At 39.1% G+C, this 12,692-nt stretch overlaps 1 protein-coding gene and 1 long non-coding RNA gene across 6 annotated transcripts in view; one reads left to right on the top strand and one right to left on the bottom strand.

Annotated features, from left to right (window-relative positions):
• The window catches only part of LOC117358924, a 63,599-nt gene that overhangs the window by 12,794 nt on the left and 38,113 nt on the right, over positions 1-12,692 (top strand). The gene's annotated exons all lie outside the window — the stretch shown is intronic.
• The window catches only part of PHKB (phosphorylase kinase regulatory subunit beta), a 379,505-nt gene continuing 372,693 nt past the window's right edge, over positions 5,881-12,692 (bottom strand). For 4 of the 5 annotated variants that reach the window (XM_033940811.1, XM_033940816.1, XM_033940815.1 and 1 more), the window contains one exon: positions 5,882-7,612. In XM_033940811.1, the coding sequence (XP_033796702.1) occupies positions 7,475-7,612 (138 nt within the window). In that variant the 3' untranslated portion in view covers positions 5,882-7,474. Of the gene's footprint in view, positions 7,613-12,692 lie in introns of all 5 variants that reach the window. The other variant, XM_033940814.1, reaches the window with a different exon arrangement.

The following is a 12,692-nucleotide window of genomic DNA, read 5'->3' as shown; positions in this document are numbered from 1 at the left end:
TTGATGTCAAACCACTAAAAGTTATTCCTAACCACAAAACAAAATTACTACACAAATATTACAAGTAATGTTGAGAAACAATCAAGGAATATTTATAAATATCATACAACAACAGTTGAATAAAGTTTTGCTATCTCATAAAACTTGAAGTGTTTCCACAATTTTGGCCCATAATGTAGATGGTTGGAGCAATTGATGGAAAAACAAGTATCCTAAGTGAAAAATTCATTTAATATGTGGAAGGTATTGAAATTAGAGGAAGGGTGTGGCAGGTGGGAGAAAATTTAAGGATGTCATCCCCAGCAATTTCATAACAGTGGTGGGAAAAATAACAAGAGAAGATCTCAATACACATATCAGTAACAAAGGGGAAGAGGAAAAAGAAAAACTGTACATAATAAAACTGAACTATGAGCACAGAGGATCCCTATATTGGAAGATGATGGAATAAAAATATAGAGCACTCATGTAGAGAATAACACATGGACAAATTTTCCCAGTCCCCACGGGATCTCTCTATCCTCATCCCGTTCCCACAAGCTCTGTCCTCATCTGCACTAGCCTTGAACACTTTAAAATCATAAGTGTATGAGGCTTGTGCGGTTAAGGCAGAGCTTGCAGGAATGGGACAGGTGCTGGGACAGAACGGGCGGATAAATGGAGAACCCATGTGAACAAATTTGTCCTCGTGTCCAACCCATTCCTCAGGGACGATCTGGCCGGTTGGGTTTTCAGGATATCTACAATGAATATGCATGAGTTGTATTAGCATGCACTTCCTCCATTGCATGCCAATCTCTCTCGTGCATATTCATTGTGGGCATCCTGAACACACACACACACAGCAAAAAAAAGCATAGAGGGAGGTAGCCTATATGGAGTGGCAAGTATAACCCTGACAACGAAGGGGGAAGGGTAACCTGCAGAGAGCAGCAAGTTCAACCTTGGTCACATTTCTTGGATAGAGCATTCTGGTCTTTATCTGCCATCATTTACTCTGCTAAACTGTGTTAATATGAATAATTTAGCTGAGATGCTTCACATGAAAATAAAAAGCAGCTCATTAGGGAGAATTTATTTTGTTGGTCATTCTGCTGGAGTCACTAAACCAAGATCTTTTGAAACCTGTCCTGAGGAGCCTCTGGTTTTCAAGATATCCAGAATGAATATGAATTAGATCAATTTGCATATGGTGTTTTGAGTTGCGTGTGCAAATTTGGGCACGCATCTAATTTGCACAGGCAATTTAATTGAACAAGCCAATTAGCACTGATAATTGACTTTTTAACAAACAATTAGTGTTACTCCATTTTAGTTTGAATTTATGCATGTAAAATTTAGGAATACAATCCACAACTAAGATTTACATATGGCATCAAAAAGGGGGCGTGGAGATGGGAAGCTCATTGGTGGATTGGGGGCATTCCTCAAAGTTACGCACACAATTATGAAGTAGAATAAGGGGTATCCACACCCACCTTTAGGTGTGAGGTCTTGCATCACATTTTTATAGGTGCAAATGGTTGTGCCCAACATTAGGCACAGCTTCCAGGTGTAAGCGCTATTCTATAAAAGGTGCCTAACTTTAGACGCAGTTTATAGACGGCGCTTAGTTGGGTTTTTCCAGTGCCAAATTTTTAGGCACAATATATAGAATTCAGTCTTATACTCACAAACACCAGCATGGAATAATTTTTTCAGTTTTATCTGTGTTCCTCAAAGGAACATGCCTAGTGTTTGAAAATCCCTGTAATTTTCTAAAGGTGGTTACTGCAAGGAAAGTCTTGGTATTTAGCAAGACCATCTTTTTACATTTTCCCCTTTTGTTCAGCAGAACAGCAAAGTTGCAGGCTTGCTCTATGCATTATCATACACTAATTGCAAGGTGCCAGGCATTGTTGTTTTTCCTTTTTACCACAGAACCTTTCTGATCTGTTTCACAGGATGCTCTGGAAAACTGCTCAATAGTTTATGGACAAGCAGGGACGTGCATTACTGCCGGCTGTTACCATGGGCTGTACTTTGTGATAATTTATGAAAGATTCATAGCAAGCTCCAGTACAGAGTATATTATCAGAATAACAATAATTTCTCACTCTGCTCAGCTCGTATTTTTAGGTCATGGCCATATGAAACAGGGATCCATATGAGTCATGGGAGTTTGTATTGAATTTCACAGGAAAACGACGTGCATAAATCTGGGATTCACAGTTAGGATGTACTGATGCCACAAGCACAACTAGTGCCTACTGGCATTTTATTTATCTCAGCTAAGTAGAATGTAAAAGGTAACAGAAAAAAGAATATCTTCATATAGAAAGGGAAGGCTCCTCAAGTACAGAATTGAGCAGATTTGCAAGGCATGGTAGGAAGATGTCTAATTGGAAATAAATGTTCAGTCCAAACAGCATTAGAGATAATGACACTTCTTTAATTGTAGGCACAACTAATTTCAGGCAATGGTAATGGACATTTAAAACACAATAGCAACCATATCTTGTGGAAGGAAGTTAAAATTCCATTTTCTAATAACACTAAACCTTTAGATAGTAATCTAAATATATAGAGAATTCCACATACATCTTACTGAATAGCCTTACCTTTGGATAACGATATCTAAGTTCAACTGTTGTAAGTGTATTAAGGGCTAGATTCACAAAGCCAATCAATCGTGTACCGATCGGATTGCGACACCTTTGCGACCAGATTTCTCTCAAGCCCGATTCACCGACCTCTCCTGCGATCCGCTTCGCATCTATGCATGCAAATGAGGAGAAACGCATGTAAAGTAGACAGGGACGCGATTCACCAACCAAATTTTTTAAACCAACTGGGCTGGCCGATCAACCCAAGAAGCAACTGCTGGGGACCAGTCGAAAACGTCTTTCCGACTCTCCAGCTCCATAGAAGCCCTGCTCTCTGCTGCCCTGAATCTCTCCTGCCTGTCACCCCGATGCTCTTCTCCGGATCTCTCCTGCCTGTTCTGTCCCAAATCGCTGCCCTGCTCATCCCCGGTTTTCTCCTGCCTGCTACCCCGAGTCTCTCCTGCCCTTCCTCGCATTGCGAGCCTGTGGTTTTAACCCGCGGGTTAAAACCACGGGCTCGCTGGGCTAAAAAGTAAAAATATAAGTTTAAAAAAAAAGAAAAGTTGCTGCTCGGATGGGTCTAGATGCATGTGCAGACCATCTATAGATGGTCTGTGCATGCGTTGGGATCGCACACCAGCAATCCGTGCCAATAGATGAGGGCGTTTCTCCGATTGCCCCCATCTGCATATTGGAGGTTTAAGAATCTATCGGACCTGCCCGGATCAGACACGGATCAGTCCCGATCAGGCAGGTTCGTGAATCTAGCCCTAAGTGTTAAGCAAAACTTCAGTCTTGCATTCCCACCCCAAAATGTATTTATTTAAAAATATATACTCTGCCCAAAATCTAGGCGGTTTCCAAACATAAACAGTCCTTTAAAAAACATTACATATACACATATAAGAACTGATAAACATTACATATACACACATATACAACTGATTATCTGCACAACAGCTCAACCCTTCGCTTACTCACATAAATGCACTTACAAATAACTGTCTTTAAGAATTTTTTTGAAGATTGGAATGCTCTGCCGGAGCAAGTACATCTGTGTGCCAGCAGGTCAAACTTTCACTCCCGCTGTTCAAAATATTGAGTTGCTAACGATAAGCAGATGTACTTGGTACAGTTGAACTTAGATATCGTTATCCAAAGGTAAGGCTATTCAGTAAGATGTATGTGGAATTCTCTATATATTTAGATTACTATCTAAAGGTTTAGTGTTAGAAAATGGAATTTTAACTTCCTTCCACAAGATATGGTTGCTATTGTGTTTTAAATGTCCATTGCCATTGCCTGAAATTAGTTGTGCCTACAATTAAAGAAGTGACTATCTCTAATGCTGTTTGGACTGAACATTTTTTTTCCAATTAGACATCTTCCTACCATGCTTTGCAAACTGCTCAATTCTGTACTTGAGGAGCCTTCCCTTTAAATAAGAAGATTCTTTTTCTATTACCAGCCCATCCTTTTACATTCTACTTAGCTATCCACTAACAGCCTCATACAGCTTTTAGATCTTAATGCCCTCCCCGGTCAATATACCTCCACAGCATGTCATAAAAACATGTTGGAGCTACATAATACACAGTTGTAAGTTCTCGTGAGCAGGGACTGTCTATTATATGCTAAAATGTACAGTGCTGCTTATGCTTTCAGCGCTATAGAGATAATAAATAGCAGTAGTCTGAATTGTTGACAGCACCTTATACTGTACTCTCTGTTGAACAGGAAGCCAATGCAATTGTCTCCAATTAGGCATCACATGGATCATCCAGGATGCTCCTGTTATCAATCCTTCTGCAAAATTCATCAAGAGTTGTAATGTCTTACCCTTTAGTTTTGTTACCCCTAAATATATGACATTACAGTAATCTAATCTACCCAGTATGATTGCTTGCAGTCAACCAAGCACAGTTCAGCAAACATGTATAATTGAAGCTTAGCTGCTTAATGCAAGAATTACTACATGCCAGCATCTAATTCACTAATTTTTGCTTTAAAACAACTAACATGGAAAGGGTCATGCAGCACCTGATGTCTGTGCTTTTCAGTTAATCCAACCGGCTAGGTCGCCCCTGAGGACTGGGGGTTGGACACGGGGACAAATTTGTCCCCGTCCAAGCGGGATCTCAATATCCCTGTGCTGCACCTGCACTTTTCATTTGACACAGAGGTATTTATTGTGTATTAATTAGTAATGACAACTAAAGTTTAGTAAAGCACTAAACTGTGCTTTCTGCCATGCTTTTAGGAGTAATTCTCACTATACCTAAATAGGTGCTGGGATGAGGCTCACTAATCGCACATTCTACATTTACACACCTAACATTGAACCTTTTCTACTTCCGCTATATATTTTTTGAGATAAAGCGACCAGAATTGAACACAATACTCAAGGTGAAGTCGCACCATGGAGCAATACAGAGGCATTATAACATGCTTACTCTTGTTTACCATCTCTTCTCTAAATTCCTAGCATCTTGTTTGCTTTATTGGCTACCGCCGCATATTGGGTGAAAGGTTTCAGTATATTGTCTACAATGACACCCAGATCTTTTTCTTGGGTGCTAACCCCCAAGGTGGGCCCTAGCATCTAGTAACTATAATTTGGGTCATTTTTCCAAGTGTGCATCACTTTGCATTTGTCCACATGAAATTTCATCTGCCATTTGGATGCCCAGTCTTCCAATTTCCTAAGGTCTGCCTGCAATTTTTCACAGCCTGCATGCATTTTAACAACTTTGAACAGTTTAATGTCATCTGCAAATTTAAATCACCTCACTCATTTTTCCAATTTCCAGATCATTTAAAAAATAAGTTAAATAGCACCGGTCCCAGTACAGATCCCTGTGGCACACCACTGTTTACTCTCCTCCATTCATAAAAATGTCTATTTAATCTTACCCTCTGTTTTCTGTCTGATAACCAATTCCTAATCCACAGCTGAACATTATGTTATAGTGTCTTCAGTAGGAATGAGGAACTATAACTGTACAAGATGCCATAGCTCATGGTTCAGACTCTGCCTTTAGATGCCATCCCAAAAAGAGGCCAGACAAAATTTGAATTCTATATACCTACTCTGTTTTCTCTTCAATGAAACACGGGCTACTAAAGCTCTTTGTAAGCACATGGAAGAAAATTTCAAAACAATAACCAGCTCTCTCAAATTTCCAGCCATTTTTAAATACTAAGAAATGCACAAGGAAAACCTCTCAAAATTAGACAAACATTCAGAATTCAACCATTTCATACCATCCTCTCTACAACTTTATAACAACCAGAGCCCATGAAAAGGTAAATGTTTATTTTTAATATAAGTTAAATGTTTATTTTTAATATAAGATATAAGTACATTTCCCATTATTTCTTGCATGATCCATTATGTTTTTGAAATTGTTATCCTTATACAGTACTGTAGACAATAAGAATGAATCAATGGTGCTATCTATGGTTAACACAAACCATACAAGTGTGAAATGGAAGACCTTACCATATAACCATTAGCACATCTAATTGACCAAGTGTAAAACTTAGGGCTCCTTTTACTAAGTGTGATAGTGGTTTTAGCGCGTGCAGAATTGCCATGTGCGCTAGACGCTAACGCCAGATTGATCTGGTGTTAGTTCTAGCTGTATAATGTGGGTTTAGCACGTGCTAAAAATGCTATTACAGCTTAGTAAAAGAAGACCTTAGCTTGTGCATCCTTTTGCACTTTGGATCCTATGTCATTGTCTGGACTGAAAAAAAAAGACTTCTGCTTACAAATGCTTTAAAAAATTTTTTTTTCACATTTATTCTTTGCAAGTAAAAGCTGAAAACAAAGTAAATTTTCATCCCTATATTCTAACCTAGTGGCATTATAGCAGCAACAAATTATTCCTGTTTCAGTATTTATCCACAAACAATAGTTTTGAATGAGTTTTCAAGCTTTCATAATGACAGCCTTAATATATGGGGCCTTACAAGTAAGGTAACAGAAATATAATTGGTTGTTTATATTATGATCCATTATTAGGTTAAAAAAGTGAATAAATGACTGAAACAATATTTTCCCAGCTTTTGCAAGGCTCTCACTTCTATAAAAATGGGCCAAAAACTTGTTCTGCAGGTAATCCAAATAAATGTAACTATAGACTGGCACAAAAATTACAGTTATGATTACAGTCCTAAACTCTGCTCTAAGTCATGATTAGGAATCATAAATAATTTTTATTGCAGCTGGATAGATTTAGTGAAATGTGCAAATGGAAAGAAAATCAGATGGAAATTTTTGCAAAACACTAATGATTAAAAATTGCACAACTGGCAGGTGCATATATATGATCATTGATTTACCATCAAGCAAGTGTCAATATAAATCCAGGTAATTTTATTTATCTCCGAGAAGTCTCACTTTGGAGAAATAAATAAGATACTACAAGTGAAATTCAGCTTTTCAATCCATTTAGGTGACGACTATTTATTGCCAGTGGCAAAGTTACCCTTCTTACTATATTTTGCGCTTGAATATGTTTTATGCAGACAATTAATGAACCAGTTATACAATTTTTTTATACCCAGTGACTATGGGCTCCTTTTACTAAGGTGTGCTAGCGTTTTTAACACATGCAGGAAATTACCGTGCGCTACGCTTCTAGAACTAATACCAACTCAATGCTGGCGTTAAGGTTCAGCGTGCGCACACTATTCCGTGCGTTAAAGCCCTAACGCAGCTTAGTAAAAGGAGCCCTATGTTTTTGCTGTAGAAGTCTCTCTCTGGAAAGAGTAGGACTAAAGTATTGCCTATAGTTATTCTTTGGAAGACAAACTAAATATCATACATAAATTAAACGTGCTAAGCCCACAGGAACAACTGCTTTCTGCCCCCTTTCCAAACTTCAGCTAACGGTGCAAGGGTCATCATTGCTTGGCTTAACTTCACCTTCCAGCAAAAAATTCATTGCTGCCTTTGTCAAGTAGCTGCACGTTCCTCTTTTACCCAGTGGGGGGGTTTTGTAAAACACATCTATGTCATCCTGTAGAAATAAAGCATTGCACTTTTTGTCAGGGTTTGATGATCAGAAACTTAAGTATTAACAGAAAGTTTAGAAAAACAATTTTGCAGATGGAATTGCTACAGTTTTGTTAGTTCACCTGAAGATCTAGGGACTAAGAATATATTTGAATGCTTTAGTTTTCAGATTATTTGGTCTACATAATATTCAGAAAACATACCCATCCAGTCACAAAAAGATTTAAAATTACCAGAACAGAGGTGCATGAAAGGTCAAAGAAAATGACAATCAAATCTTTCTATCAACCCATATTTTGAAGTACAACCCATTCTATAGGAAATTGTAGTAATGTTGTACTTTGTCCGCCAAAATTCTAGCTAAAGCTGAAGAGGCACATAAGCACTATTTTCTCATTCACATGGAAAAGAGCAACTACCTTTGGCAGGAAATTAGGATGAGCATGTAGAATTACTTTCTTTTTGGTAGATTCGAGTAAGGGTGTCTAAAGTTAGGTACTAGGATGTAATCGCCGTTATTGAAGATTAGCGTTAAGTCTGCATCTACACACCTAACCTTAGGCACAAGCACTTACGCCGTGTTACAGGCTGGTATGTTTGTGTGCATAACTGTTAGGCACACTCCTCACTTGCCCATGCCCCTCCTATGGCCACAACCCCTAGTTGCATGTGACTGTTATAGAATACAGACGAAGGGTAGTTCCACATGTAACTGCAAACTAAGGCCAACTGTAGCCTATTAATAATGCTCACTAACATACTGAAAAAAAACATTGCAACATGGAGCAGGATTGTTTATTCTAGGTGAGATCATGCGACAGAAGAATCGTGGTGGAAGACCATTTAGGTCATGATGATCTGGGACAATTATGCACACCCATGAAAGTGGTCAGAGGGTCAGAAGGCAGGTCTGCTGAGACTCCCCTTTAATATATCAGAGAATGGGATGTGTATGCTAAAGCTGACCTAGCCTTTGCATTACAGAACAAATTCCCATGACTTAATCCTCATTAAGCTGGACCAATCATGAATTGCCAAGCTCCATTACTCCCATGTTAGCCTATCAACAGCCAGTGACAGGACTTACCATTAATGACTATGGAGACAAATCCTATATAACAATGAATTTCCTGGAGATTGAGAAGAATGAGAATGAGGAGGAGATGGAGAATAAGACAGAGAGAACTGGCAGATTCCAGCCCTGCAGAGGGACTGGAAAGATGTGCCATGGAGAAGGATGCCTTGCTGGGAAAGGGGGGGAGGGGGGAAGAAAAAGCAATATATTCCTGGGCAGAGGCGAGAAATGCTGCTACAGTGAAATTCTGTTTTAAATCAGACTCTTTTTTGAGCAATACTAGTCTGACAGAAGCTAGTAAAGTTCAAGCTCATTCACTAAGTAAGGGGTAGGCTAGAATAAAAATGGGTGAAAACATGAAAGATAACATCTTAATGAGACAGAGAGACTGTAGGTTTCTATATAGTATATTTCTCTAATTTGACCTAAGATTGTTGAACTGTGTTACTATTGATTTGAACTAAATAAAGCCAATGTTAAAACCCAAGAACCTCTCGTATATACAAATAAAGCATAGCACTGAGATGGTATAAACAGATCCCGGTTACATGGTCATGGCAGAAGCACCGGGAGTGGGACCACAGACGATAAACGCGAATAGAGATGAAGGAGTTGTAGACCATGATCGATTTTCAGAGGGTTGTGTTCGTGAGGAGCTAGCTAAATTAAAAGTAGGCAAGCAACGGGGCTGGATGGTGCACATCTGAGGGTACTGAAGGAACTTAGGGAAGTTCTGGTGGCTCCGCTGACTGACCTTTTCAATGCTTCTTTAGATTCGAGAGTGGCACCGGAGGACTGGAGAAGGGTGGATGAGGTCCTTCTCCACAAAAGTGGAAGTAAGGAAGAAGTAGGGAATTACAGGCTGACTTCTGTGGTAAGCAAATTAATGGAAACACTTTTAAACAGAAAATTGTAAAATTATTGGAATCCAGTGGATTACAAGACCAGAGGCAACATGGATTCATTACAGGTAGGTCTTGTCAGACAAATCTGATCAATTTCTTTGACTGGGTGACTAGAGAATTGGATAGAGGGAGTGCACCAGATATGGTGTATTTATATTTTAGCAAACCCTTTGACAGTGTTCCACACAGACATCTAATAAATAGAGTGCCCTTGGGATAGACCCAAATTGATGGGCTGAGTCAGGAACTGGTTGAGTGGAAGGCAACAGAGGGTACTGGTCAATGGACATCGCTCAGAGGAAAGGAATGTTACCAGTGGTGTGCCTCAAATTCCTGCTCTTGGGCCTGCTCTTTTTAACATTTTTATAAGTGATATTGCTGAACAGCTGTTGGGTAAGATTTGTCCCTTTGTGGATGATATCAAAATATGAAATAGAGAATACATCCCAGATGGAGTGGATAACATGAAGAAAGATCTAGCGAAGCTTGAAGAGTGGTCTGAAACTTGGCAGCTAAAATTTAATGCTAAGAAAAGCAAGGTCATGCATTCAGGCTGCAAAAATCTAAGAACGGTACAGTTTAGGGGGTGAAGAACTTATGTGCACAATAGAATGGGACTTGGGTGTGATTGTATGTGGTGATCTTAAGGTTGAACAGGTTGAAAAGGTGACGGTGAAAGCTAGAAGGTTGCTAGCTTGCACAGGGAGAGGTATGGCTAGTAGGAAAAAGGAGGTATTGAAACCCTTGTATAAGATTCTAGTGAAACCTCATTTAGAATATTGTGTGCAATTCTGGAGACCGAACCTTCAAAAATATATAAAAAGGATGGAGTTAATCCAGAGGAAGGCTACTAAAATGGTGCATGGTCTTCATCATAAGGCATATGGGGACAGACAAAGATCTCAATATGTATAGTTTGGAGATATGATAGAGACGTTTAAATACCTACGTGGCGTAAATGGGCAAGAGCAAGTCTCTTTCATTTGAAAGGAATTTTTGAAATGAGAGGGCATAGGGTGACGTTAAGAGGTGATAGGCTCAGGAGTCATCTATACTTTTTTACAGAAAGGGTGGTAGATGCATGGAACAGTCTCCCGGAAGAGGTGGTGGAATTCAAGAAAGTGTGGGAATGGCACATGTGATCTCTTAGAGAGAGGAAGAGATAATTGTTACTGTGGATGGGCAAACTGGATGGGCCATTTGGCCTTTATCTGTCAACATGTTTCTATTTTTCCTGATAGCGTATGCATGTGGGATTAGTTCATGTGTGTGCTCTTTCCCAAAAAATGTGTGTGCTACTAATGATATTGCTTCTAAAACAAATAAACCAACCAACAAAAAAGAACAAACGTTTCTGTAAATGATGTAGGAAACTAAATGATATGAAAATGTTGATGCTGCACCACCCTAGTTCATGGGTTAAAATCTTCATTTCTTAAGATTGAGAAGAATACCCACACCTTGAAGGAGACAAATTGTTTTGTCCCTGAGAGAAACTGAAGGTTCTTGAGGACGTTGCCAGAACACAAGCACTGAAAGATAGAAAGACTAGGTGTCTTGTATAGATGAGCTGTTTCAGTAACACATTTTGTTAAAACCCTGGGAGCTAAGAAAGGACTTTGTATTAGTAATGGTCAGCGTGCAGAAGGAACTGTAGTTATTTTTTTGCATTTGGGATGGCGGTAGAGGCATCACTTTCCTTTTCTCCAATACAGAAGGATGGAAAGGAGTGTGCTCATTTTAAACTTTTCTTTGTAGAGGAACAAGTTGAAGTCCTTCAGTTTACAACAGTTCCCGAGCTTCCCACTCAACCATCTCAGAAATAGATGAAAGTTTTTCAGGGGATATCCAGAGTTTGAGGACATGATCTCAACTAGGTCCAGAGTTAGGGGCCCTTTAATTTATCGACTGGGGACCCTCTTTAAAATTGGACCAGTTGACATGAAATTACCCAGGACATAATCTTCCTGTATTCTTGGAAATCAGAAACTTTCTGGAACAGAAGTCTCTATTCTTTCCTGAGGTGAAACAAATTTTATGGCATTCACTGGGAGCTGGAATTAAAACTTCCTCTTGAAGCAGATAGGTATGTATCTGGAGTAGCTGAGATCTTTATAATGAAGTAATGGATAGGCTAGCCAGAACCAAGCAGTCAGTCGTGATTTTCTTCCACTTCTGAAGAAAGAGGTGTAGCTGACCTCCTACAGATGTGACAGTATGTTTATTATGGAAGCAACGGACTTTGATAAGAGAGGACATTTAAAAAATAAGAAACTACTTGTACACATACAGCCTGCTTTGGTTGTCCTCTTTGTTGTTGAAAAAGCTTAGCAAAAGATTGATGAGCTTGTTGTGGCTGCTTAGAGAATCTTCTGCAATATTGCATTGAGCCTGTTTGTAGAGCAGAACAGTGATAATTGATGGTGTCTTCTATCTCTGTAACCTTATCTGTAAAAAGAGAACTGCCAATGTATGGGGCATTTTTTAGTCCAGGATAAACAGCTCCGTATGGATCTGAAGCACACAGCCAGGCAAGCCATCTGGCAGCAATGGCAAAAGTTGAGTCTTGAAGAGACATCACATGAGATGTGTTTTGCACTCATCTGTTTCATCATGAGTTAATACCAGTTCAAACTGGGACTGGGAAATAGACTGGACCAAAAGTCATAGGCCTGCTGGAAGATAGTGTTCATGTAAAGCTGAGGGGCTGAAATTCATGCAGATATCACATCCTGAGCTCGTTTTTTTGTATAAAGATCCCAGACTACTAGATAATTTAGCATTTATTTTTAAAATGTATCTCCTGCCTAAAACCAAGGTGAGTTATAAGAAAACATGCATAAAATCATAGCACATACACCTCCCATAACAGTAGTAGTTGGCATATTAAACAATTCTCTTATGTCTTACCCTTCTGTATTGCCAATTTGACTAATAATGAACTTTGAATTTCAACCATCACCTAGATTCGAGAAAGTCTATCTTTTTAGAAACAGGCTGTTAGTAGGGTTTGTCATAAACAAAGGTACTGATCATGTGAAAGGCAATGCATCAGAATGGCTACTTAAGACTTTGACATTTTTATATGTTGGCCGAATACATCT

The sequence above is a fragment of the Geotrypetes seraphini genome, chromosome 4, assembly GCF_902459505.1.
Source record: "Geotrypetes seraphini chromosome 4, aGeoSer1.1, whole genome shotgun sequence".
Taxonomy (NCBI): Eukaryota; Metazoa; Chordata; class Amphibia; order Gymnophiona; family Dermophiidae; genus Geotrypetes; species Geotrypetes seraphini.
This window is presented reverse-complemented; position numbering and strand designations above follow the sequence as displayed.